We start from the raw sequence: 26,712 nt of genomic DNA, 5'->3' as shown, positions 1-26,712 counted from the left end.
TGTAGAACCTGAGCTGGGCTTGATCTCCAGACCCTGAGGTCACGGCCTGGGGAAAAAAACCAAGAGTCAGATGCTTAACCCACTGTACCACCCAGGCGCCCTATTAAAAAAAAAATTTTTTTTAAAGAAGGAAAAGAAACAAAACAAATGCTAATATCACCAGAGAACACATTGAACTGCGACAATTTGTACATCAAAAGGGGCAAAAAGTGGCTGCCTAGATTGAAGTGCCAACTTGCTGAGGATTCTGGGAAATGTAGTCGGCCAGCGCCCGAAAGTCAGAGCCACTTCCGTTCCCGCGGGGAGGCGCTGTAAGCTCTCGTTCTGCTGGGGCTTCTCTTGATTCCTCGAGCTGCGACAGGTCCGTGGTTTGCTGTGGGAGTGCGGAGCCGGGGTCCTAGGAACCTTCTGGGACGTGAGTTATAGCTGAGCCCCGGCGTCTCCGGCCAGCTCGCCTGGGCGTGGGACCCGCAGGTGCCGCCCCTCGCTCTCAGGGATTAGAAGCCGCGGAGGGCAGGGGCGGGGGTCGGGCGGGGGTCGCGACCGCCGTTTCCCTGGCCTTGCCCACCTCTGCGTGCTCTGCCGCCTTCTAGCGACACGTTCGTAGACTTGCTTACTTTCTCCGTTTCTCCTTCGTTGAGTGGGATTAAGGGTCGTTCCTCCATCGGAGGTGTGTAGTGAGGTTTACGAGAGTTAAATAGATGGAAGATACTTGGAAGCGGTCCCGGCGCGAGAACGGTGGCCGGTTGTCTCCAGTCTGCGTTTTCTGGGCGAGAAGCCAGTCCCTGAAAACAGTGAGCCCTGCGGGAAGCAGGGCTGTTTAGGATTCCTCAAGACTCCCCGCGACCGCACCCTTCCTTTTTTAAAAGAAAGATTGGTCTCACCCCAGTGGGCGCCTGCGATGGTCTACCGTGATTTGTTCTGGACCACAGGGGGAAAAATTGTTGTATCTCCTTTCCCTTCTCCGCCCCAGAGTTCCCAGAGTGTGCAGAGAGGAGGGAGTGTCCCCCTGCCTCCTGGTAACAGTGTCCCACCCTGAGAAAATTTAACATGCTGTGCCTTTTTTTTTTTTTTTTAAGATTTTATTTATTTATGTGAGAGAGGAAGCTCGAGGGGTGGGGAGGGCAAAGACTCGGAGCTGAACAGGGAGCCCCATGAGGGGCTGGATCCCAGGAACCTGAGATGACCTGAGGGGAAGGCAGATGCTTAACCGCCTGAGCCACTCAGGTGCTCTGTGGCGCCGTTTTTGCTCTCAAGTGGAGAACAGACTTTCTTCACTCCTAAGCAGATATTTTTCTATGGGGCACATGTTCAGATGTTTATAGAATAAATAGGAGGTTGGATGAGGCATGTGTTGATGAGTAAGTAATAACAATTTGGTAACATGCTGAGTGCTGGATTTTACAGATGTCCGTGTTGATAGTTGAACCACTTTTAATTTATTTCTCCAAAGGCCAACAACAGGGAAGAGACAGAACTGGGAATTTGAGCACAGGCAGTCTGGATTCTTGACCTTTATGCTATATACTTTTCCAGCCCTAAAATGATAATCCTGGGGCATCCAGATTGGGTGGGGGCGGGCAGCCCAGGAGTGAAAGAATTCATCCAAGGCGGAACAGAGAGGATAGAAGTTTATCGAATATACTGCAAGGGAGGAGCAGGCAGGACAGCAAAGGAGAGACTGTTTGCCCCTGGGCGGTGGTGAGGGGTCCCTGGTACAGGTCGAATGGGGAAGTATGGGGATGTGTGGAATTTTTTCTTTTCCGGTAATCTTAGGAACTGTGCCTGGTTGTAAGTAGCCCACTGGTTACTTAGGGACTATGGCCGTTTTGAGGCGGGTCACTTAATAAGTCTGTTTGCATTATTAGCTCAGTGGTCACTATGGGTCTGCCTTGCTCAAGGTTGCATTGGTCAAGTCTGTCACCAAACATGGCCTCTGCAGTAATCCATACATGGACTGAAGGAGAAAGACAATTTGGTAATAATTTGGGACCTTAGAGGACCCGAAAGCTATGCTTATTTAATTACTTTCTTATTTTCTAGGACACTGTTTGCTTTCTTTCTTTTTTTTTTTTTAAAGATTTTATTTATTTATTTGACAGATCACAAGTAGGCAGAGAGGCAGGCAGAGAGTGAGAGAGGAGGAAGCAGGCTTCCCGCTGAGCAGAGAGCCCAATGTGGGGCTCGATCCTAGGACCCTGGGATCATGACCTGAGCCGAAGGCAGAGGCTTTAAACCACTGAGCCACCCAGGCACCCCCACTGTTTGCTTTCTGATTATGATAGTAGTTTGTGCTTATCACAGAGAGGTTGAGAAATAGAGACGAAGGCCAAAACTATCCATTATCCTAGTATGCAGAGACAGCTGTAAACCTGTTAGTGTGGTTCTTTTTAGTTGTTTCTCTGTATTTGCACTTTTCTATGCTTCTTAGAAGTTGTATCAGACTTGTAGTACTTCTGTATTTGGTAACTTGTGATTGTTAACACTTTCTTTCTTTTTTTGTTGTTGTTGTGTTATTTTAGTCACCATACAGTACATCATAAGTCATCGTTTGTGTGTAACACCCAGTGCTCCATGCGGTATGTGCCCTCCTTAATACCCATCATCGGGCTCACCCATTCCCCCACTCCCCTTCCCTCTAAAACCCTCAGTTTGATTCCTAGAGTCCATAGTCTGTCATGGTTTGTCTCCCATTCTGATTTCCTCCCCTTCATTTTTCCCTTCCTTCTCCCAATGTCTTCCATGTTATTCCTTATGTTCCACAAATAAGTAAAACCGTATGATAATTGACTTTCCTTGTTTGACTTATTTTACTCAGCATAATCTCCTCCAGTCCCATCCCTGTCGATGCGAAAGGTAGGTAGGTGTTCATCCTTTGTGATGGCTGAGGAATATTCCATTGTGTATATGGACCACATCTTCTTATCCATTTGTCTGCTGAAGTGTATCTCGGCTCCTTCCAAATGGCTATTGTGGCCATTGCTGCTATGAGCATTGGAGTGCATATGGCTTTTCTTTTCACTACATCTGTATCTTTGGGGAAAATACCCAGTAGTGCAATTGCTGGGTCATAGGGTAGCTTTATTTTTAATTTTGTGAGGAACCTGTTTTCCACAGTGGCCGCACCAACTTGCATTCCCACCAACAGTGTAAGAGGATTCCCCTTTCTCCACAGTGTCTCCAACATTTGTTGTTTCTTGCCTTGTTGTTTTTGCCATTTTAACTGGTATAAAGTGGTATCTCAATGTGTGTGTGTTTTTTTAATTTCTTTTTAGTGTTCCAGAATTCATTGTTTATGCACCATACCCAGTGCTCCATGCAATACGTGCCCTCCATAATACCCACCACAGGCTCACCCAACCTCCCACCCCCCCTCCCCTCCAAAATCAGTTTGTTTCTCAGAGTCCAGAGTCTCTCATGATTCGTCTCCCACTCCAATCTCCCCCAACTCGGTCTCTTCAATAAATGTTGCTGGGAAAATTGGACAGCTATGTGTAGAAGAATGAAACTCGACTATTCTCTTACACCATACACAAAGATAAACTTGAAATGGATAAAAGACCTCAGTGTGAGGCAAGGATCCATCAGAATCCTAGAGGAGAACATAGGCAATAACTTCTTCAACATCGGCCACAGCAACTTCTTTCAAGACATGTCTCCAGGGGCGCCTGGGTGGCTCAGTGGGTTAAAGCCTCTGCCTTCAGCTCAGATCATGATCTCGGGGTCCTGGGATCAAGCCCCGCATCGGGCTCTTTGCTCAGCAGGGAGCCTGCTTCTCTCTCTCTCTCTCTGCCTACTTGTGATCTTCCTCTGTCAAATAAATAAAAAATCTTAAAAAAAAAAAAAAGTCAGGTCTCCAAAGGCAAAGGAAACAAAAGTGAAAATGAACTTTTGGGACTTCATCAAGCTCAAAAACTTCTGCACAGCAAAGGAAAGAGTCAACAGAACAAAGAGCTAACCCAGGGAATGGAAGAAGATATTTGCAAATGACACTACAGATGAAGGGCTGGTATCCAAGACCTATAAAGAACTCCTCAAACTCAGTGTGGTTTTGATTTGAATCTCCCTGATGGCTAATGATGATGAACTTTTTTCGTGTGTTAGCCATCTGTTTGTCTTCCTTGGAGAAGTGTCTGTTCATGTCTTCTGTGCATTTTTTGACTTGATTATTTGTTTTTTGGGTGTTGAGTTTGAGAAGTTCTTTACAAATCTTGGATCCCACCCCTTTGTCTGACACAGACAGTGTACTATAATGAAGTCTCACATCCATCAACCTTGGTCATCCTTCAGCTGTTCTAAGTTTTGTGCATCTTGCTATATAATCCTCCCTCCCATTTTTTTTTTTTGCTTGAATATTTTTTTTAAAAGATTTTTTATTTATTCATTTGACAGAGAGTAGAGAGATCACAAGTAGGCAGAGATGCAGGCAGAGAGAGGGGGTGGGGGGAGAAGCAGGCTCCCTGCTGAGCAGAGAGCCCGACGCGGGGCTCAATCCCAGGACCTTGGGATCATGACCTGAGCTGAAGGCAGAGGCTTTAACCCACTGAGCCACCCAGGTGCCCCTTGCTTGAATATTTTAATGCAAAAAAAAAATCCAGACATTGAGGTAAGAGGATATATACTAGATTATCATAAATATATGGAGGTCAAGGGAGAGAGGACATAAACGATTCTGAAGTTTTTATGTGGGTGATTAGGAAAATCGTGGTTATTGAGAAAGCCAGGGGCCCCATAAGAGTTGCAGTTAAAGAGGGGCGCCTCGGTGGCTCCATCAGTTAAGCATCCAGTTCTTGATTTCAGCCCAGATCGTGATCTCAGGGTCGTGAGATTGAGCCCTGCGTCAGGCTCTGAGCTTGGTGTGGGGTCTTCTTGGGATTGTCCCTCTTTCTCTGTCTCCCATCCCTCTCATGTGTGTTCTCTTTCTCTCTGCCTCTCTCTAAAATAAATAAAATCTTTTTAAAAAGAGTTGCCATGAAAGAAAACAATGTGACAAATTTAGTTTGTGCCTTTGGAATTTAATTTGCTCTTGGTTTCCTGAAGACAGATTAAGTCCCCAAACAGTAACAAGGATCCATATAGAGATTTTTTTTTGAACTTTATCTCACTCTGTGGCCATATACAGAAGCCCCAGCCCTTTCAGCATTCAGAAGTTAACAGCCATTTACTGATCATACTTACATATCCTAAAACAAACTTGCTTAGGAACAGAGCAGGACTAATGCATCATTTCTGTGTTTATCACTGTGTCATAATGGAGTTGGTGAAAACAATAACTAGTATTTATTGGGAGCTTTTTATGAGTCAGGCAATTTCCAGTGTTTTTTGTGTGTTAACTTATTTATTCCTCAAAAGAACGCTGTTATCATCCCCATGTTACAGATGAGATACAAGAAGATAAGTGGTCTCCAGATCACTCCGCAAGTAATATGGCACTGAACTAAAACCCTCAGGTCTTAACATGGCACCTCCCCACCATATTTTTAATAATATCCATTACAGCTGATGCCTCCTGTGCTTATCTGTTGGCTGGTAAAATATCTACCTTTTCAACTATGGTATCAGCTTCATGAGCGCAGGGACTTTGTTCACTGCTGTATCTCTACTATATGGAATTGTGCCTGGCACATAGCAGATGCTCAATGTGTACTCGTTGAATGTATGAATGAACGTGCTTGGTGAGTAGTAATGAGGCTCTCAGCTACCATCTTACCTTCTAAAAAGGTGGATAGATATAAGCAAGATAAATAACTAAAAGACACATTAATATGTTAGAGAGTGCTGATGCCAAGTGTCAAAGGGGTGTGACTGGGAGGAGAAGGGAAGTGGTCGGGAGGGGGCCTTCAGTTACATAAAGATGTCCGTGGAATAACATTTGAGTAAGGAACTGATGGTGCTATGTAAACAAATAAATAAGTTAACTTTAAACATTAAATAAATACCTAAATAGGGTTTGCTTTTTCCAGAGCCCATGAATGACCCTTTTATGAACCAAGCAAATAAAAAAAGGAAACCCAGAGGAAGAAATGGAGCCATTGGAAGATAGAGTTCATCTCTCTTTCCCCCAATTAAGAACACCCTCAGAATCTTACAGTTCTGAGGGAAGGAGATTGGGGAGTCCAAACATTGCCCCGTGTAGTGTCTTCTCAGTCATCTTTTGATTCCTGTGTTTTGAGTCCTCAGTATATCCTAGGTGCTGGGGAGAAAAAGGTGTATCATAGGCAAAACAGATGATTAACCACTAATTATCCCCTTGGTGGCCCCCAGGTGATGGAAGGCTTCTTGGAGTCCAGAAGTGGAGAGCTGAGCCAGGGACCCCAGACCTCATGCCTTTTCGCCCACTAAACTCTGTGAAATGTCAGGTCTCCTTGCAAAACTGTAACTGAGCAGAGCAGAAGGGGAAGCAGAAAGAGGGCCCAGGATGAGGGAATTGGTGTCACGAACTGAGATTTCTTCCAGGCTTTGAGAGAAGTAGATACATTGCTCTCATCTCTATTAGAATACTTCTGTCTGAAGTAGGAGGAGCCATGAACATGGGTGGCTGTTGCCTATTGGACGCATATTTGTGTGTGTTGTGTTCACAGAAACCTCCTACAACACTAGGTGCTGGATACTGTTTTGATCCCATCTTACAGATGTGGAAATAGGGCACGAAGAGCTAGGAAGTCAGAAGAGTCCATGGTAGAATCCTGATGGACTGGCTCCAGTATCTCCCAGCAGATCACTTCCAGCAGATCTGTGCCCTGGGCTCCCCTCTCTCTCATCCTTTCCTACGTCCTCTTCATGTTTGTGGTTAGGAACCCGGAGACCAGATAAAAACACGAGCTCTGGAGTCAGAGTTGGACTCAGGCTCATTGTCATCTCTCACCAAGCTCTGTGACCTTCATAGTAGCTTAATCTTGTGAATCCTCAGCTTCCTCATCCATTAAATGGGAGCAGTAATCCTCATCTCATCATTTAGAGTTTATACAACGTGCCAGGCACAGAACCAAGGTTGTATTTTGAATTATTAATATGAATTCAATGTGGCTACATACTCCAGTTTAAAAATTTATTAACTTCTTTTTTAATCTTATCGCATAGCTAGTAAATATATTTTTTTAATTTTAGGTGTAATTCACATATCATACCACTTACCCTTTAGATTATACAATTCCCTGGTTTTTAGTGTATTCACAAGGTTGTATAACCACTACCACTAATCTAGTTTCAGGACATTTTCATCACCCCAAAAAGAAACCCCACACTCCTTAGCTTCACCCCTCACCCCTGCTCTACGAGCCCTGGCAACCACTAATTTACTTTCTGTCTCTGGATTTGCTTGGGCAGCTTTGCTAGACTTGCTCACGTATTCCCCAGAGCAACGCCCTTAAATTGGGATCTGGGAGTATTATTCATTTAAGTGAGAGACTGTCAGGTTTTTGTTTCGAATGAAAACATCTAGAAGTCATCATTTTAGTTAGTTTCCCTTTACCACCATGAGCATAGGAGAGAGGCAGTCACCACTGGGCCTCTTGCAGCAGCGTGAGGAAAACTCACATGTTCACAGCTTTTACAAAACCAGCTACTGATGTCAATTAAACATAATTTCAAGACAACAGATTATTGAGTAATATACCCAATTAGAATTATGGGCTTTTCAGAGGTAAGGTGAATTTCTTAGGACTAAGAATTGTAAGGGGTTCCTGGCTGGCTCAGTCGGGGCATCGTGGGACTCTTGATTTCAGGGTCCTGAGTTTGAGCCCCATGATGGGGGCAGAGTTTACTTAAATAATAGATAGGTGGATAAATAGGAAGAATGAACTGTACAGTCTCTGAAATCTGGATGTCTTATAAAAACTCGTTTACTGGCTGGGGCGCCTGGGTGGCTCAGTGGGTTAAAGCCTCTGCTTTCAGCTCAGGTCATGATCTCAAGGTCCTGGGATGGAGCCCTGCATTAGGCTCTCTGCTCAGCAGGGAGCCTGCTTCCCCTCTCTCTCTGCCTACTTATGATCTCTGTCAAATAAATAAATAAAATCTTTGGGAAAAAAAAAAAGACTCATTTACTGGAAATGACAGCAGAAGACATTAGCAAGGACAAATTTATGGTGCATTACATCACCTGCTTTTTTTTTTTTTTTTTTTTGCAGCCGCGGGGGAGTCAGCTATGAGTTTCCCCCTCTACCCACAAGCTGACCCTCCCAGCAATCCTGTGACAGAAGCACTCTTGCTTTTGCAGCTGACAGATTTGAGGCACAGGTTTGTTTAAAGTTCACACAGAGCAGCCATCTGGGCAGAGCCTACGTCTCATGGCCTCTCTCTGCCAGTTCGGCCTCCCCAGGGCTCTGCCCTCTCCCTGAAGCAGCATGAGAAAATGACCAAGTTTCAGGTGAGTTGAGTTTTGATTTTAATCGAAATTACACACCTTTTCCTCCAAGATGAGATGCATCTCTTTTCTCTCCTGTGGGAAGGATCAAAGAGGAAAACGGTGTTTGCTATGTGCGAGTTACTTAATTTTTGATTGGTTCTTTTTTTGTTTCTGTCCTTAGCTTTTGTGTTGGTTTTAGCTTTGGTTTTATTTTAGCATCGTCGCCATTTCACAAATAACAGCTCAGAAATTTATAGATATCAGAAAATGGAAAAAAAAAAGCCCACATTACTACACTGCATATGTCGGCTGTTTTCCCCAGGCTCTATTTATATAATTGTACTTGCATTATATGTATGGTTTCCAGTTCTGTCTCTTCACTTGGATATCACTTCAGTTTTTTGTGATTCAGCATTCTTTTGTGTGCTCATCTTAAAAGGGCTTCTAGGGACACCCACGTGGCTCAGTGGGTTAAGTATCTTCCTTCAGCTCAGGTCACGCTGGGCTCAGGATGCTGGGATTGAGTCCCCATTCGGACTCCTAGCTCAGCAGGAAGCCTGCTTCTCCCTCTCCTTCTGCTTGCCCCTCCCCCTACCTGTGTGCAAGTGTGTGCGTGCTCTCTCTGTTTCGAATAAATAAAAACAGAATCTTTTTTAAAAATCATTTTTTTGGGGCACCTGGGTGGCTCAGTGGGTTAAGCCGCTGCCTTCGGCTCAGGTCATGATCTCAGGGTCTTGGGATCGAGTCCCGCATCGGGCTCTCTGCTCAGCAGGGAGCCTGCTTCCCTCTCTCTCTCTCTCTGACTGCCTCTCTCTCTGTCTACTTGTGATCTCTCTCTGTCAAATAAATAAATAAAATCTTTAAAAAATCATTTTTTGAGTTACAGCTTGCCTATGATTACATATCATAAAACATTTGATCAGTTTTGACAAATACATACACCTACATGAACACCGCCACAATCTAGATGTAAACCATTTCTGTCACCTCTAAAAGCTCTGGTTCCCTCACATCCCTTCCCAGTTAATCCCAGTGCCACACACCTGGCTGTAGGCAACAGCTGATCTACTTTATGTCATTACAGATCAGATTCATCTTAAGTTTCTTGAGTTTCATATGTTGGTCCTCTCGGGAGCTTCCCAGGTATAATCCGAAATGGGCCCCCATATGTGGGAGGCGGGGAGAGATGGAAGAAAGGGCCAGCCACTCCAGGTTGGTAGGTGGCAATTTCACTAAGCAAAGGGAACTTACCTGTGAGGCCTGTCTTGGGCCGCAACAGGATGAATAGATCCCCTCGGCTGCCCTCCAAGTCTTGCAAGTTTGTAAAGAGGCCCTGACTATCCTCAGTCGTGTATACCGTGCAGGTGTTTTCAACACCACATCATTGTCTCAAGGCTATATCCTTGGAGCAGCCTCTGAGAGCAGGAAAGACAAGCAGAACCCACATCCCAAGGACAGGGAGGAGGTGAGGAGTCCCCGAGTGCCAGGGTCCAGCTCACAGGTCACTTGGCAGTCCTGTCTTCTTGATGACGTTACCCCACGCCACGTAAATGAAGGTGTACAGTTTGTCCTCATTTTGTGTCTGGCTCCGTTTGTTCCTCATCATGTTTTTGGACACAAATCAACAGTCCTTTTATTGCTGCATAGTATTTCACTGTGTGAGTTTACCGGATTTGGTTATCCACTCACCCGCTGATGGACGTTTAGGTGGCGTCTTGTTTTTGGACATCGGATTGCTCCTTCTGTATTTGTGTACTAGATGTTTGGATGAACATAGCCTTTCTCTGTCTCACTGATACTAGGAGGAGAATCTAATCTCTGGTTCATATGCTTAACTTCTTAAGAAATTGTCAAATCATTTTCTCTTGTGGTTGCCTGTTTTCTATTCCTTCCAGCAATGTGTTCGTGTTCCAGTTGGCTCCACATTTTTTTCTAACATTTGATATTTTCAGTCTTAAATTTTAGTTACCCTATGACAGTTGTGTTGTGATCTATCATTGCGGCTTTCATTTGCATATATTTTCCTGATGCCTGAGATGTTAAATGTCTTTTTTCTGCTTTTTGGTCATCTGCATATCTTCTTTTTGAAAGGTTTGTTCAGTTCTTTTGCTTATTTTTAAACTAAGTTGTTTATCTTTGTAGTGAATTTTAATAGTTCTTTTAATATTCTAAATACATGTCCTTCAGACCCATGGGCATATAGGTTCTTCATTTATATCTTCTTTCATTTTGGGGGGTCTTAGTTCTTTCCCTCAATCATGTTTTATAGCTTTCAACATGTGGGTTTCTTACATGTATCCTGTTTAATTTATCCCTAAGTGATTTATGTTTTGGGGGTACTATTCTGAATGCTGTTGTTTTTGAAATTCAATTTCTACTTGTTTGTTGCTAGAATATAGAAATACAATTGACTTTTGTATCTTGACTTTGCTAAATTTGCATATTAAACCTAGAAACATTTTTCTAAGCTGTCAGGATTTTCTGTACAGTCATCAGTAAATAAAGAGTTGTATTTTTTCCATTCCTGTCCCCATTGTATAGACTTCTTTTTCTTCTCTTATTGCACTGGCTAAAACTTCTAGAACAATATATATATTGTTATATATATATATATATATATGCCATATATATCCTTTCCTTGTTCTTTTCTATTTTTTTTTTTTTTTTTTTAGAGATTGTATTTATTGGGCACCTGGGTTGGGTTTTCAGTTGGTTAAGCAGCTGCCTTCGGCTCAGGTCATGATTCTAGAGTCCCGGGATTGAGTTCCACATCAAGCTCCCAGCTCCATGGGGAGTCTGCTTCTCCCTCTGACCTTCTCCCCTCATGCTCTCTCTCACTGTCTCTCTCTCAAATAAATAAATACAAAAGATTGTATTTATTAGAGAGAGAGCAAGAAGAGAGTGAGCATGGGGGGGGCAGAGAGAAAGGGAGAAGCAGGCACCCCACTGAGCAGGGAGCCCGACCCAGGGCTCTATCCGGGACCCTGGGATCATGACCTGAGCTAAAGGCAGATGCCTAACCGACTAATCAACCAGGAACCCTCCTTTCCTTGTTTTTTATTTTATTTTATCTATTTGAGACAGAGAGAGAAAGCACAAGCAGGTGGAGTAGGAGGCAGAGGAAGAGGGAGGAGCAAGCTTCTGACACAGGGCTTGATCCCAACACCCTGGGATCATGACCTGAACTGAAGGCAGTTGCTTAACCAACTGAGCCAACCAGGCACCCCTCCTTGTTTTGAATCTTAGGGAGAAAGCATTCAGTCTTCCACTGTCTGGTGGGCTTTTGTAGATGTCCATCATTGGGGGTGAGGAAGTTCCCTCTAGTCCTACTTTACTCAGAGTTTTTGTTATGAATGAGCATCAACTTTGTAAGTGCATTTTCTTTTAATAATCTGAAGTCCTGGGTGCCTGGGTGGCTCAGTGGGTTAAGCCGCTGCCTTCAGCTCAGGTCATGATCTCAGGGTCCTGGGATCGAGTCCCGCATCAGGCTGTCTGCTCAGCAGGGAGCCTGCTTCCTCCTCTCTCTCTCTGCCTGCCTCTCTGCCTACTTGTGATCTCTCTCTGTCAAGTAAATAAATAAAATCTTTAAAAAAAAATAATAATCTGAAGTCCTATTTTCTTTGGTTCAGTTAAATTCTTTGAAACCCCCCCTTTTTTTTAAGCTTGGTTGGGTGGGTCTAGTGTAACCTTTATTCCAGAGCAGTGGCTCTCAAAAGCAATTTTGCCGCACCATGGAACATCTGGCAGTGTCTGGACATTTTGGACTGTCGGGACTAGAGGGTCAGTACCATGGACAGCTACTGGGCAGAAGCCAGGGATGGTCTTAAATGCCCTACAGTGCACAGGATAGCTTCCAGAAACACAGAACTGCCTGGTACAAAATGTCAACTGTTGAGAAACTCTGTTCTAGAGAGAGTTTACCCTTCTACTGTAGGGCGGCCCTTCAGTTGCTGTCAAATGTCCCTAATGGTGAGTGAGGGCTTTCCATTTGACTGTTTGGAATTCAAACATCTCTAAGTCCTACTAAGCTCTGGGAACCATTCAGCCCGTTGCTCCCCAGGTACTTTTTGCCTGGCCTGTGGGGTCCTAATGTGCACAGTCTGGTTTTTAGCAATAGACTCAAAGGGATTCCTGTGCAGATTTCCAGTGCTTTTCTTGTGCATAATCCCCTCCTTTCTGGAACTTTGCTCTGCATTTTCTACCTCTGTGGTATCCCCATTCTGATTTTTCTGTCTCTTCAATTCAGCAAGGCTCTGATTGGGTTCCCCCTTCCTGTGCTTGCAGTTCAGAAGTCATCGATGGGCAAGCATCTAGGATGATCAGAGGGCTCACCTCATTTTTTCCCCTTCATTTCAGAGATTGAAGTATTGTGCTTTCAGTGTCTGAAAGCAGTTTGTTTTCATACTCTTTTTCTATTTTACTATTTACAATAGGAGGACTTTTAAAATTTTTTATTTTATTTTATTTTTTGGAGGACTTTTTTTAAAAAAAAGATTTTATTTATTCACTTGACAGAGAGAGAGAGAAAGCACACAAGAAGTGGGGAGTGGCAGTCAGAGGCAGAGGTAGAAGCAGGAGTTCCCTGCTAAGCAGGGAACCTGAGGTGGGGCTTGATCCCAGGACCCTGAGATCATGACCTGAGCTGAAGGCAGAAGCTCAACCGACTGAGCCCCCCAGTTGCCCCAGAGGACCTGTTTAGTACCAGTTATTCTGTTATATCCAGAAACAGAGGTTTCTCTCACCTGCATTTTTGACAACTGCATGATATTTCAATGAACTGATGTTCCTTAAACCCCCCCAAAATTCCCATGGCACCTGGGTGGCTTAGTTGGTTGGGCATTTGATCCCAGGGTCCTGGCATTGAGCCCCGAATTGGGCTTCCTGCTCAGCAGGAGTCTGCTTCTTCCTCTCCCTCTGTGCACATGTGCACGAGTGTGTTTTCTCTCTTTCTCTGGTAAATAAATAAAACCTTAAATTTAAAATATTCCCTAATCCTAGACATTTAAGTTTAAGATTTTTAAAAAAGATTTCTTTATTTGAGAGAGCGAGACTGGGACAGGGAGGGGCAGAGGGAGATGGAGAGGGAGAGATTCTCAAGCAGATACCCTGCTGAGCGGGAAGCTGGAGGCAGGACTCAGTCTCCCTAAGGTCATGACCTAAGCTGAAGTCAAAAGTCAGATGCTTACCCGACTGAGCCACCTAGGCGCCCCAGGAGTTTAAGATTTTTTTAAAAATGTTTTAGAAAACACTGCTGTAAAGTTTCCCTGCATAAAAGCTCTGTTCTCAAAAAGCAGTTCTGGAAACTGCCCCTTCTGGGAAGATGGAGGACATGTGATTCTTCCCACTAAGTAAAAATCCTGGATGTTACATGTAAAGCAAACATGAAAGGTGGAGAGAAGGCTGACTGGCTAGGGAGCTAACTTGAGGAGTGATGTGGTAGTGAGATACTTGGCCTTTCTTTTTGCCTCATGTACCCCAGACTTCTTGCTGGAGAAGATGGCAACATGGAAATACTACAAAAAGCCCAAGAAAGCCTTCTCTGGCCAGAGGGTGAGGAAACGGCAGCTTAGCAAGATAGAAAACTTTCAGATAGTAACTGCTGTTTTTCAACCACACACACACATACACACACCCCCCCCACAAACCTGGAGCCCCACACCCACCCCTACCAGGCTATAACAAGGAGCCTAGACTTCCTGCCTTGCCAGGCTGCAATGATCCACCCCAACCCACCTGTCAGGGAGTAATGAATGAGCATCCACCTGGCACCGGCGTCAGTGGAGACAATGTGGGAGCCTGGATTTCCACACTCACCTAGCGGCAATGAGCTGCTTCTCCTTTTCCCCAGCATGGGTGGTGTCAGGGGAAGCCTAGTGGAAATTCAGGGCTTTGACTACTACCCAGTGGAGTTGAGGCAAACCCCCACCATCCCTCATGTCAGTAGAAGCCAATGGGAAGCCCTGGGTGTGGTGCATAAACAATGAATTTTGGAACACTGAAAAAAGAATTTTTTAAGTGTAGTTATATAATTTTATAAATAAAATAATTAAAAACTTAAAAAAGAAGAAGAAGAAGCCAATGGGGAACAGTAGCAACCCACCTCCGCCCCTTTTAGCCAGGATGTAATATTCTCTCCATAGACCTAGTAAAGGGCCAGAAGTCTGAGCCCAGAACCTTCTCACTCCACCAGATGTCAACAGAGGCCAAGTGGAGAATCTGGGCTTACATCCCCGAGCTGGCAGTAACAAAGTTCTATTTCCCTTCCCCTTTGAAAGATGTGTCAGAGGAGGCCTAGTCAAACAGAAGATTTTAATGAAATCACGAGTCTGATTACATAATAACTCAAAAGGTTCAAGTTCCAGTGGAAAATCACTTGGTTTACAAGAACCGTGAAATCTCAGCTGGTTTGAAGGATGATCAACAGACACAGTAAGATGATGCTCGCTGATTGTAGTTCTCAGTAAGAAGTGATATAAAATGTCCGTTATCTGACAAAGACTTCCTTATTGTGGTAAAATATACATAACATATATTATTTTAAGTGGTTTTAAGTGTACCGCTCAATGACATTAAGTACATTCACAGTGTCATGCAAGCATTACCGCCACACATCTCCAGAACTTTCTCATCTTCAAACTGAAACTCTGTACCCATTAAACAGTAACTCCTATCACTACCTCCCCACTCCAGCCTCTGGAAACCACCAGTTTGAAGATGTCTTCAGGTCTCTATGTATTTGACTCTTCTAGATACCTCGTATAGATAGAATCATATACACAATCCTTTTTATGACTGGCTTCTTACTCACTTAGCATAATGTATTCTAGATTCATCCATTGGATAAAGATTTTAGAGCAGCTATCATATTAAGGAGGGGATGGAGCACTGGGTGTGGTACGTAAACAATGAATCTGGGAACATGAAAAAATTAAATTAAAAAATAAGCAATTACAGACTTCTTATTTAAACTAGATGTTTCTTTAGGGTTTGATAATGAGGAAGATAAATACACAAACTATTCTGGGGTCTTCCCCCCTTTTCAGTACTCTTTTGTCTTTACTTCCAGTAGTAGCAACAGTAAATGCTAAATAGCTAAATAATAGCTAAAAAGAAAAAAGGAAGTACGCTAAGACAATTCTAGTTAAACTTCTGAAAACTAACAACAAAGAAAAAAAAATTTAAGGGAAAGAGATACAACACCTTAGCTATAAGGGAAAAACATTCAAAGACTGTGGATTTCTCATCAGAAACCATGGTGGCTCCAAGAAAATGCCACTATTTTTTTGATTTTTTTTTTTTTTTTTATTTGACAGACAGAGATCACAAGTAGGCAGAGAGGCAGGCAGAGAGGGGAAAGCAGGCTCCCTGCTGAGCAGAGAGCCCGATGCAGAACTCAATCCCAGGACCCTGTGATCATGACCTGAGCCGAAGGTAGAGGCTTTAACCCACTGAGCCACTCAAGCGCCCTGACACATTATTTTTAAGGTGCTGAATGAGAAGAACTGTCAACTCAGAATTCTGTGTCCAGTAAGGATAGCCTTTGAGAAAGAAGGGAGAATCAAGACATTATCAAATGAAGGAAACTAATGTATTTGTTGCCATTTATACTGGAAATAAATAAAAATTAAAAACAAATATGACCCAGGGCACCTGGGTGGCTCAGTCAGTTAAGCCTCTGCCTTCGGCTCAGGTCATGATCCTAGGGTCCTGGGGTCGAGTCCCACATTGGGTTCCTTGCTTGGTGGGGAGCCTGATCTCCCTCTCCCTGCCTCTTTGCCTGCTTGTGTTCTTTCTCTCTCTCTGACAAATAAATAAAAGTAAAATCTTTTTAAAAAGTAAAAGAAAAAAATAAAAAATGTGAACAAACTATGCAGTCCAAAAGAAACTCACCTCAGGGGCTCCCTTCTACTATCCCTTCTATGGGATGCTACCTTATTCATGAAACACTTTATAAAACTAATTAGATGTTCAAGTTGAAAAAAAAACTCACTTCAAATATAATGGTATCAGCAGGTTGAAAAGTAAAAGGGTGGAAAAAGATACACCATGCAAACATTAATCAAAAGAAAGCAGGGGTGACTAAATCAATGTGGAACTGTACTCATACACCTACCATATCAATTATAATTACATTAATAAAAACGAGCATCCTTTGAGGACCTACTCTGTGGCAGGTGTATGTGTTCTATACATCTGTCTGGTGGACATCTGCGATGATGGAAATCATCTAGATTGTGCTGTCTGATATGGTGGTCATTAGCTACATGTGCCTCTTGACCACTTAAAACGTGGCTAGTGGGGGACGCCTGGGTGGCTCAGTGGGTTAAGCCGCTGCCTTCGGCTCAGGTCATGATCTCAGGGTCCTGGGATCGAGTCCCACATCGGGCTCTCTGCTCAGCAGGGAGCCTGCTTCCTCCTCTCTCTCTCTGCCTGCCTCTCTGCCTACTTGTAATCTCTCTCTGTCAAATAAATGAATAAAATCTTTAAAAAAAAAAAACGTGGCTAGTGGAACTGAGGGAATGAAGTTCTAATTTTATGTAATTTAAAATTTAAATTTACCTAGTCACATGTGAGTCACATGGCTACTGAATTGGGCAGCACAGTTATGAAAACATTATATATATATCCAGTTACATAACTAGCCATCTTCCAGCATGGACACCGTCACACAGATGAGGAAATAGATTAAGGATTTGTCTGAAGCTCTTACAGCTTGTGAGGGCCAGGGCTTGGGGACTTACACGGTATAGCAAGAAACACTGAACACTGGGACGCTTTGAATGCTGTCGTGGGTAGGTGGCCTGGCCTTCAGACTGCAGAGGGTCCTTTGTCTCCTCCCCAAGAAGGGTGACCTGTTGGTTTGTCAGATTGTAATGAAGCGATTGTCCCCTGACGTAGTGATTGTGTGAATCAGAAAGGAAAGACAAAAATTATTTGTTGGGACTGCTGGGACTAAATTGACTTAACATCTCTGGGACGATTTGGTAGGACCTATCAAATTATAAACTGTATATACCCCATGATTCCAGAGTTACTGTTCTAGGGCACTGACTGTAGGAATACTTACAAATGTTACCGCGTTAAATATACAGGGATTATTTGTAATTGGTTGTGTTCTTTTTTTTAAAATCATGTTCAGCCCAATATACAGTACATCATTAGTTTTTGACGTAGTGTTCAGTGATTCATTAGACACGTGGAACAGCCAGAGCTCATTGCAGCACATGCCCTCCGTAATGGCCATCACCTGGCTATCCCATCCTCCTCCATCCCTCCTTTCTGCAACCCTCAGCTTTCAAATTGCAATTAAACTTTAAAATTTTAACTTTAATTTGAAATTTTTAATTATTTTAAATTTTAAATTAGTTTTTAATTTTTTAGTCATATGTTTGATGTGACTGTGGCAAAGTCATGGAAATGACATGTGGGGTGGAGAAGAGGAAGCCACTTAGGTAGAGCCAAGGCCCTCAGAATCCAGAACAGCGTCTCACCCATCCTCCCACCTTCTTAGTGTGCCTTGTCCCCACTGGCCATTGGTTATGAGATGAAGTTGCGTGTGCTTGGTGTTGTAGGAGGCGGTGACATTCAAGGACGTGGCGGTGGTCTTCACCAGAGAGGAGCTTGGCCTGCTGGATCCTGTCCAGAGGAAGCTGTACCAGGATGTGATGCTGGAAAACTTCAGGAACCTGCTCTCTGTGGGTGAGCACAAGGGCTCTCTCTGACTCCATGTCAGCCCCTGAAATGTCTTGGTTTCAAATGCTTAAGACTTGGGGACTCTTACAGTGCTTCCTCAAACTTGGGGGTCTCAGGTTCCTCACTCTGGTGGGACACTTTCTCTGTACCTTGTCTGTTTTTTGTCAGATTACAGTTGTGACATCTTGTGAGGTTTAGAATCAGGTGGTGACTTACGTCATTATTGTGTTGAATGAGACAGGTCAGAAATGGCATAGCTCCTTGTCAGGAGCTACACACTGTGCAACAGAAATTGTGAGCAAAAGCAGGAAAGGAAATGTGGCAGGAGTAGGTTGTGGTTGGAGTGAGGTCAGCACATCTGTGTGCTTGTATCCTGGATCACAACATAAAAGGTGTTTGTTATAGCAAGTCATGGTCAGAATTTGGGAAAATACTACGTAAAGAGCATAAAGATTGTAATTCTGGAATTAGCATTTTTGCCTTCAATTTATGCACACTGTACCCATGCCATTTCTTTTTCCTAGGCTGTGAACCCTTCAGATTAGATATGACATTACCGTTGGGGAGAGAAGAGAAGCTTTGGATGATGGAGGCAGAAACCCAGGGGGGTGGGCGTTCAGGTGAGAGGCAGGCAGCTCGGGGTCCTCACCACCTCCCTGATGGCCTGCCTACCCCTGCCCTGCATCGTTACCCTGCCTTATTGCAGCAGCTCCTCCGCTGCCTCCCTGCTCCAGGGGGCGGTCTGTTAAGCACGCCGGTGAGGTCCGGGCAGTCAGCCTGTGTCCCTCCACGTGTTTAGTCTTCTCTGACTCCTGTCTTCGTACAACCCGCTGTCCTCATGGTGGCCATTTGGGCAGTAGCGAGGTGGCCTTCTGCGGGCTTGTCCTGACCTGGGCTCCCTGCTTCACCCTGGGTGAGCGCTGCCCCCTCCCCGCACAGTTCCATCCTCCAGCTCTGGCCTCGCCTCTCTCCTCCCTTCCTTCCCCCTTCTCTCCGCTCCCTCCTTCCTCCATTTGTCTTTAATTTGTGTATCCCTCAGGTAAACCCGGCCTAAGATGACAGCAGTAGTCATTCCTGCTGGTTATGAGCAGCGCAAAGCCCAAACCAAATCAAACAAACAAAAAACCAGAAAAATCGCTCTGCGAATCTGGTATCGTGAGTAGTAAGGAGAAGGTCTCCCTGGTCTTTAGTTGTTTCTTTCCATGTATCCTCCTGCTGCGTGAGGCCGAATGCGGTCAGGCATGTTGGGTGCTCGCTCCGTCCAACTTGCTGCCTTGTTCTTACCTATAAACCTAACCTTGGGGGGTAGGATCCCAGTGATTACCATGGTCTGTTTGCTGCTGCTTTTTTTTTTTTTATTTTATTTATTTCTTCATGAGAGACAGAAAGAGAGAGGCTGAGGCAGAGGGAGAAGCAGGCTCCCCGCTGAGCAGAGAGCTGGATGGGGGGCTCTATCCCAGGACTCCGGGATCATGACCTGAGCCAAAGGCAGAGGCTTCACCGACTGAGCTCCCGAGGCGCCCTGTCTGTTTGCTACTGATTAGGTAGTTTCCCAGTTGCTTTGCCTCCATGTACAAATCTATACTTTTATTTTTTAAATTTTGGCCTTTTTACTGAAATATATCTCAGGTACAGAAAACTGCACCAATTATAAACACACAGCCCCATGAATTTTCAGGGCATAAAATGACTTATTTGCCTTACAGTTCTTTTTACTGAGGTACAGTTTAAATTTGCACATCTTCAGTGCACAGTTCTGACAACTGGACAGTCCTCTGTAAGCCGTATTCCTCTGAATGCAGAACAATCTCACAACATATTCTGTTCCCGTGTCCCTTATTATTTTATTTTTTTAGTATTTTTTTAATGTACTTGACAGATGGAGATCACAAGTAGGCAGAGAGGCAGGCAGAGAGAGAGGAGGAAGCAGGCTCCCCACTGAGCAGAGAGTCCGATGCGGGGCTTGATCCCAGGACCCTGAGATCATGACGGAGCCGAAGGCAGAGGCTTAACCCACTGAGCCACTCAGGCACCCCTCCCCTGTCCCTTATTAAAAGCTCTTTAAGCTTTTGATTTTGATGAAGTCCCAGAAGTTTATTTTCGCTTTTGTTTCCTTTGCCTTTGGAGACGTATCTTGAAAGAAGTTGCTGTGGCTGATATCAAAGAGATTTCTGCCTATGTTCTCCTCTAAGATTCTGATGGATTCCTGTCTCACGTTGAGGTCTTTTATCCATTTTGAGTTGATCTTTGTGTACGGTGTAAGAGAATGGTCGAGTTTCATTCTTCTACATATAGCTGTCCAGTTTTCCCAGCACCATTTATTGAAGAGACTGTCTTTTTTCCACTGTATATTTTTTCCTGTTTTGTCGAAGATTAATTGACCATAGAGTTGAGGGTCCATATCTGGGCTCTCTACTCTGTTCCACTGGTCTATGTGTCTGTTTTTATGCCAGTACCATGCTGTCTTGGTGATCACAGCTTTGTAATAAAGCTTGAAATCAGGTAAGGTGATGCCGCCAGTTTTATTTTTGTTTTTCAACATTTCCTTAGTGATTCGGGGTCTCTTCTGATTCCATACAAATTTTTGGATTATTTGCTCCAGCTCTTTGAAGAATGCCGGTGGAATTTTGATCGGAATGGCATTAAAAGTATAGATTGCTCTAGGCAGTATAGACATTTTAACAATGTTTATTCTTCCGATCCAAGAGCATGGAATGGTCTTCCATCTATTTGTGTCTTCTTCAATTTCTTTCATGAGTGTTCTGTAGTTCCTCAAGTACAGATCCTTTACCTCTTTGGTTAGGTTTATTCCCAGGTATCTTATGGTTCTTGGTGCTATAGTAAATGGAATCGATTCTCTAATTTCCCTTTCTGTATTTTCATTGTTAGTGTATAAGAAAGCCACTGATTTCTGCACATTGACTTTGTATCCTGCCACGTTGCTGAATTGCTGTATGAGTTCTAGTAGTTTGGGGGTGGAGTCTTCATCAAAATCAAAAGCTTCTGCACAGCAAAGGAAACAGTCAAAAAAACAAAGAGGCAACCCACGGAATGGGAGAAGATATTTGCAAATGACAGTACAGACAAAAGGTTGATATCCAGGATCTATAATGAACTCCTCAAACTCAACCCACATGAAACAGACAAACACATCAAAAAATGGGCAGAAGATATGAACAGACACTTCTCCATTCAAGACATACAAATGGCTATCAGACACATGAAAAAATGCTCATCATCATTAGCCCTCAGGGAGATTCAAATTAAAACCACATTGAGATATCACCTTACACCAGTTAGAATGGCCAAAATTAACAAAACGGGAAACATGTGTTGGAGAGGATGTGGAGAAAGAGGAACCCTCTTACACTGTTGGTGGGAATGCAAGTTGGTGCAGCCTCTTTGGAGAACAGTGTGGAGATTCCTCAAGAAATTAAAAATAGAGCTTCCCTATGACCCTGCAATTGCACTCCTGGGTATTTACCCCAAAGACACAGATGTCGTGAAAAGAAGGGCCATCTGTACCCCAATGTTTATAGCAGCAATGGCCACAGAAAGAACCAAGATGCCCTTCAACGGATGAATGGATAAGGAAGATGTGGTCCATATACACTATGGAGTATTATGCCTCCATCAGAAAGGATGAATACCCAACTTTTGTAGCAATATGGACGGGACTGGAAGAGATTATGCTGAGTGAAATCAGTCAAGCAGAGAGAGTCAATTATCATATGGTTTCACTTATTTGTGGAGCATAACAAATAGCATGGAGGACAAGGGGTGTTAGAGAGGAGTAGGGAATTTGGGTAAATTGGAAGGGGAGGTGAACCATGAGAGACTATGGACTCTGAAAAACAATCTGAGGGGTTTGAAGTGGCCGGGGGGTGGGAGGTTGGGGTACCAGGTGGTGGGTATTATGGAGGTCACGGCTTGCATGGAGCACTGGGTGTGGTGAAAAAATAATGAATACAGTTTTTCTGAAAATAAATAAATAAATAAATAGTAATTAAAAAAAAAAAAAACTCTTTAAGCAAACATCAGGACACCCCAGGATTTTGTGTTGTCTATCCATCTAGGTGCCCTGTCCCATCTGTGAAGAATCTTCTTGAGGTCTGTTTTTACTGCACAGAAGCACAGACTGAAGGGTTTCTTCTCCCTTAATAATCTTCACAAACAGAAGCTCACAGAGAAAGGTCCTAAGTGGATCCCACTGTTCGCGCTCCTCCCGGAGACAGTTCACATGAGCAGAATAAGCTAGCGTGACTGAAGGACTATTTCAGAACATTGTTAATGTCGACCTGATTAGAAGTTCTGTGGCACTTGTATTAACTACCTACTGCTATATAACAAATTACTCTTGAACTTATTGGCTTACAGCCACAAATATTTATTTACAGTTAATGTGAACCCAGGAATCTTGGGGCAAGTTTCTGGGTGGTTCAGGCTCCGAGCTTCATGAAGTCACTGACAAGGAGCCCCCGGGCTGCAGCTGAGGGCCTGATGGGGCCGAAGGGTCTACTTCTAAGATGGGCTCATTCACATTGTAGTTGGCAAAATATCTCAGTTCCTTGCTGGCTGTTTGGCATCTCAGTTCCTTGCCAAGTGGGCCTCTCCCTACGGTTGCCTGAGTGTCCTTAAAACATGGCACCTGGGGGCACCTGGGTGGCTCAGTGGATTAAGCCGCTGCCTTCGGCTCAGGTCATGATCTCAGGGTCCTGGGATAGAGTCCCGCATCGGGCTCTCTGCTCGGCAGGGAGCCTGCTTCCTCCTCTCTCTCTCTGCCTGCCTCTCTGCCTACTTGTAATCTCTCTCTGTCAAATAAATAAATAAAATCTTTAAAAAACAAAAAAAAACAAAAAAAAAACATGGCACCTGAAAAAAAAAAATTTAAAAAAAACAAAAAAAACATGGCACCTGGTTTCCCCAAGAGCTGTGGAGAGTGGAAGGCAGAAGCCACCATGTCTTCCCTGACCTAACCTTGGAAATGACATAGCATCACTTCTGCCATGTTCTGGTTTCATAGACTGATCCTGATACATTGTTGGAGGGGACCTCTGTAGGGGTATGGGTACCCGGAGGCAGGGACCACTGGGTCACCATCTTGCATGCTGACCGCCACAGCACCTTTTGTGCACATATGAGCCCACAAAACCTGAAAAATGACATTAACCTTCCAGGCTTATCAGAAAATCCAGCCCAATTAAGTGACCACAATGGCCATAGGATTTTACTCCTATGGGATGTGTCCACTGTGGGATTACATTTTCTAGGTGTTTTTTTTTCTAGTTACAATGTTTATCAGTTGAATATCATATATTAGGACTTCATGGGAATAAAGGGGAATTCTCTCAAATCTAGCTTGTTTAGTGTGTGTTTACTGGCTAAATTAAGGATATAAACATACCATTGCATGGCTTCATTAGGACAGAGGAAGTATTTCCTTATGCAAATACATTTTTTTTTGCAAATAATACATTTTATTTGCAAATACATGCAATCACTTTTCAAAGATGTCCTCTCTTTTTTTTTCTGTGGGAACTCTTGCCATCACCTGATAATCCCACCTATAAACAGACAGATTCAGCCTTCTGTAGTCATTTTTGGCTTGTCTTTTACAAATATGCAGGTAGTATCGTATAACCGTGATTTTTTTTTTTTTACATTTTATTTATTATTTATTTGACAGAGATCACAAGTAGGCAGAGGCAGGCAGAGAGAGAGGAGGGGGGAAGCAGGCTCCCCGCTGAGCGGAGAGCCCGATGTGGGGCTCGATCCCAGGACCCTGAGATCATGATCTGAGCCAAAGGCAGAGTCTTTAACCCACTGAGCCACCCAGGCGCCCCATATAACTGTGATTTTAAGGCTTATAAATATGTACAATTCTGTAGCCCTTACAAACCTGCTGCAGAAAAGGCAAGAATTATTTAAGTGATTATTTTTATGGACAAGGAAGTAAAGTTTCTCCTCTATATAATCTTTCTGGGACATCTTTTGTTGCTCTGAAGCTTTGTATTTCTAATTTTGATCCCAGACATTAGTTTTGGTATCATTGGAAATAAGTCTTCTTGGCCCTAAGCGGGCAGGAGCCTAATCATTACCTCTTTGTTTCCGTAGGCATAAAAAATCCAGTGAGAAAGTCAAGCTGAAGTCTTTATGGGTTGAATAAGTTCTCTTGGTGTGACTGACCAATGAAATATTTCACTTGTCCACATTTTCACCTCTGAATCCTCTTTATCCTTCCAGGGCTCAAGAATCGAAATGAGATAGAGACTTTTCAAAAAGTAGGACTAGGGGGCACCTGGGTGGCTCAGTAGGTTAAAGCCTCTGCCTTCGGCTCGGGTCATGATCCCAAGGTCCTGGGATCGAGCCCCGCATCGGGCTCTCTGCTCCGTGGAAAACCTGCTTCCTCCTCTCTCTCTCTCTGCCTGCCTCTCCGCCTACTTGTGATATCTCTCTCTGTTGAATGAATGAATAAAATCTTTAAAAAAAAAAAAAAGTAGGACTAAGCTACCTTTTACATGAAGATGTTACATGCTGGCAGCTGTGGGAACAATTTACAAGTAAATTAGCCAGAAATCAAGACTCAGCAATAAATCTGCAAAACAAGAAGTCCAAGTTGCCAAAACAAAGTGGTTCCTCATGTCAGATGTGGGCAGGAGAATCTCCTCCATTTTCTGAAGATGAAAACTGTGCAATAAAGCTTCAAGGGGAGAGTTCCAATAATATCAGAAGTTGAGAGTTTCCAATTAAGACCACTGGTGAATGAGAGACTATGGACTCTGAAAAACAATCTGAGGGGTTTGAAGTGGTGGGGGGGTGGGAGGTTGGGGTACCAGGTGGTGGGTATTATAGAGGGCACAGCTTGCATGGAGCACTGGGTGTGGTGAAAAAATAATGAATACTGTTTTTCTGAAAATAAATTGGAATAAAAATAAAAATAAATAAATAAATTAATTAAAAAAAAAAAAAAGACCACTGGTGATTTCTGGAAGAAAATCTGTCTGAGAGAGTCACACAATTACCAGAATAGGTGTCGGCAGGTCGACATAAAAAATAAACCATGTAAGTGTGACTGTTATGTTACGACAAGGACCTCCCATCATCATCATGATCAGGAAGAACACAAAATCAGGAAGGCTTGTAGCTACAGTGATTGTGGAAAAGACTTCACGAGGGAATCACATCAACATAGCATGACCCACTCAGGAGGGAAGCATGATATACATAGTAAGTGTGGGCAGGACATCAGTGACAGCTCAGTGTTTTGCATTTGCCAGAGCATTCACTCAGGGGAGAAATGTGGTAGGAATGATGAGTGCGACGGGGGCTTCAGTCAGAGCTCAGACCTGCAAAATCATCGGGGAGTCAACACAGGAGAAAAGCCCTGCAAACATCCAGTATGTGCTAAGAGCTTCAATCAGAACTCTTGTCTTCCTACCCGTGAGCCCCTCCACCCAGGAGGGGCTCCGTATAGGTGTGACATGTGTGGGAAGGGCTCCAGTCAGAGTCTACATCTCAGCGTTTGCTGTGTAGATGACACTGGAGAGAAATCCTCTGACTGTGAGATATGTGATAAAGGCTTCAATCAGACATCACAACTTCAGGTCTATCAGAGAGCCCAGCCTAGAGACAGAACCTACAAATGGGAGGCATGTGACAGGCTAGTTAATCAGAATCCTGGTCCTCTCCAGAGAGTTCACTTGGGAGAGAAACCATATAAATGTGAGGTATGTGGGAAGGACTTCAGTAAGGCCTCAAATCTTCAAGCCCATCAGAGAATCCACACCGGAGAGAAGCCATATAAATGTGATGTGTGTGATAAGAACTTCAGCCGGAATTCCCACCTTCGGGCCCATCAGCGAGTCCACACAGGAGAAAAACCATACAAGTGTGACACATGTGGTAAGTACTTCACTCAGATTTCCCATCCACCCTGAAGGTCCATCAGAGAGTCCACACAGGAGAGAAGACATACACATGCGAGACATGTGGTAAGGGCTTTTGTCAGAGTTCCCATCTTCAAGACCATCAGAGAGTTGACACTGGAGAGAAACCCTACAAATGTGATGTGTGTGGGAAGGGTTTCAGTTGGAGCTCCCATCTTCAAGCCCATCAGAGAGTTCATACGGGGGAGAAACGCTACAAATGTGAAGAATGTGGGAAAGGCTTCATATGGAACTTGTATCTTCAGGTTCATCAGAGGATCCACATGGGAGAGAAACCTTATAAATGTTGCATGTGGGGGAAGAGCTTTAATCAGACCTCACATCTTCAAGCCCATTGCAGAGTCCATATGGGAGATAAACCCTACAAATGTTTTGACTGTGGTGAGGGCTTTTGTAAAAGTTCACCTCTTCAGGTTCATCAGAGAGTCCATAGTGGTGATAAATCCAATACATGTGATGAGTGTGATAAAAATGTTCTTCAGAATGTAACCTTCTCATTTTCATCAGAAAATCCACACAGCAGAGATTATTTATAAAATACTGTGTTTAAAAAAAAAACACTGTGGTTTTTTTTTATTTATTTATTTTCAGCATAACAGTATCATCATTTTTTCACCACACCTAGTGCTCCATACAATCCGTGCCCTCTATAATACCCACCACCTGGTACCCCCCCACCACTTCAAACCCCTCAAATTGTTTTTCAGAGTCCATAGTCTCACATGATTC

The 26,712-nt window shown here is 43.7% G+C and overlaps 1 protein-coding gene across 1 annotated transcript; it reads left to right on the top strand.

Annotated features, from left to right (window-relative positions):
* The first annotated feature begins 317 nt into the window (after positions 1 to 317).
* Positions 318 to 26,416, top strand: ZNF233 (zinc finger protein 233). The gene is given in 9 exon segments (XM_044257195.1): positions 318 to 415; positions 8,127 to 8,365; positions 17,917 to 18,043; positions 18,562 to 18,657; positions 24,281 to 24,331; positions 24,538 to 24,784; positions 25,005 to 25,968; positions 25,971 to 26,385; positions 26,388 to 26,416. Coding segments are annotated over 8 exon segments (1,944 nt in total). The 5' UTR covers positions 318 to 415; positions 8,127 to 8,350.
* Positions 26,417 to 26,712: the final 296 nt, after the last annotated feature.

The sequence above is a fragment of the Neovison vison genome, chromosome 7 (genome assembly GCF_020171115.1).
Source record: "Neovison vison isolate M4711 chromosome 7, ASM_NN_V1, whole genome shotgun sequence".
NCBI classification, from domain to species: Eukaryota; Metazoa; Chordata; class Mammalia; order Carnivora; family Mustelidae; genus Neogale; species Neogale vison.
The sequence above is the reverse complement of the archived record's forward strand: the minus strand, read 5'-3'. Positions and strand labels throughout refer to the sequence as shown.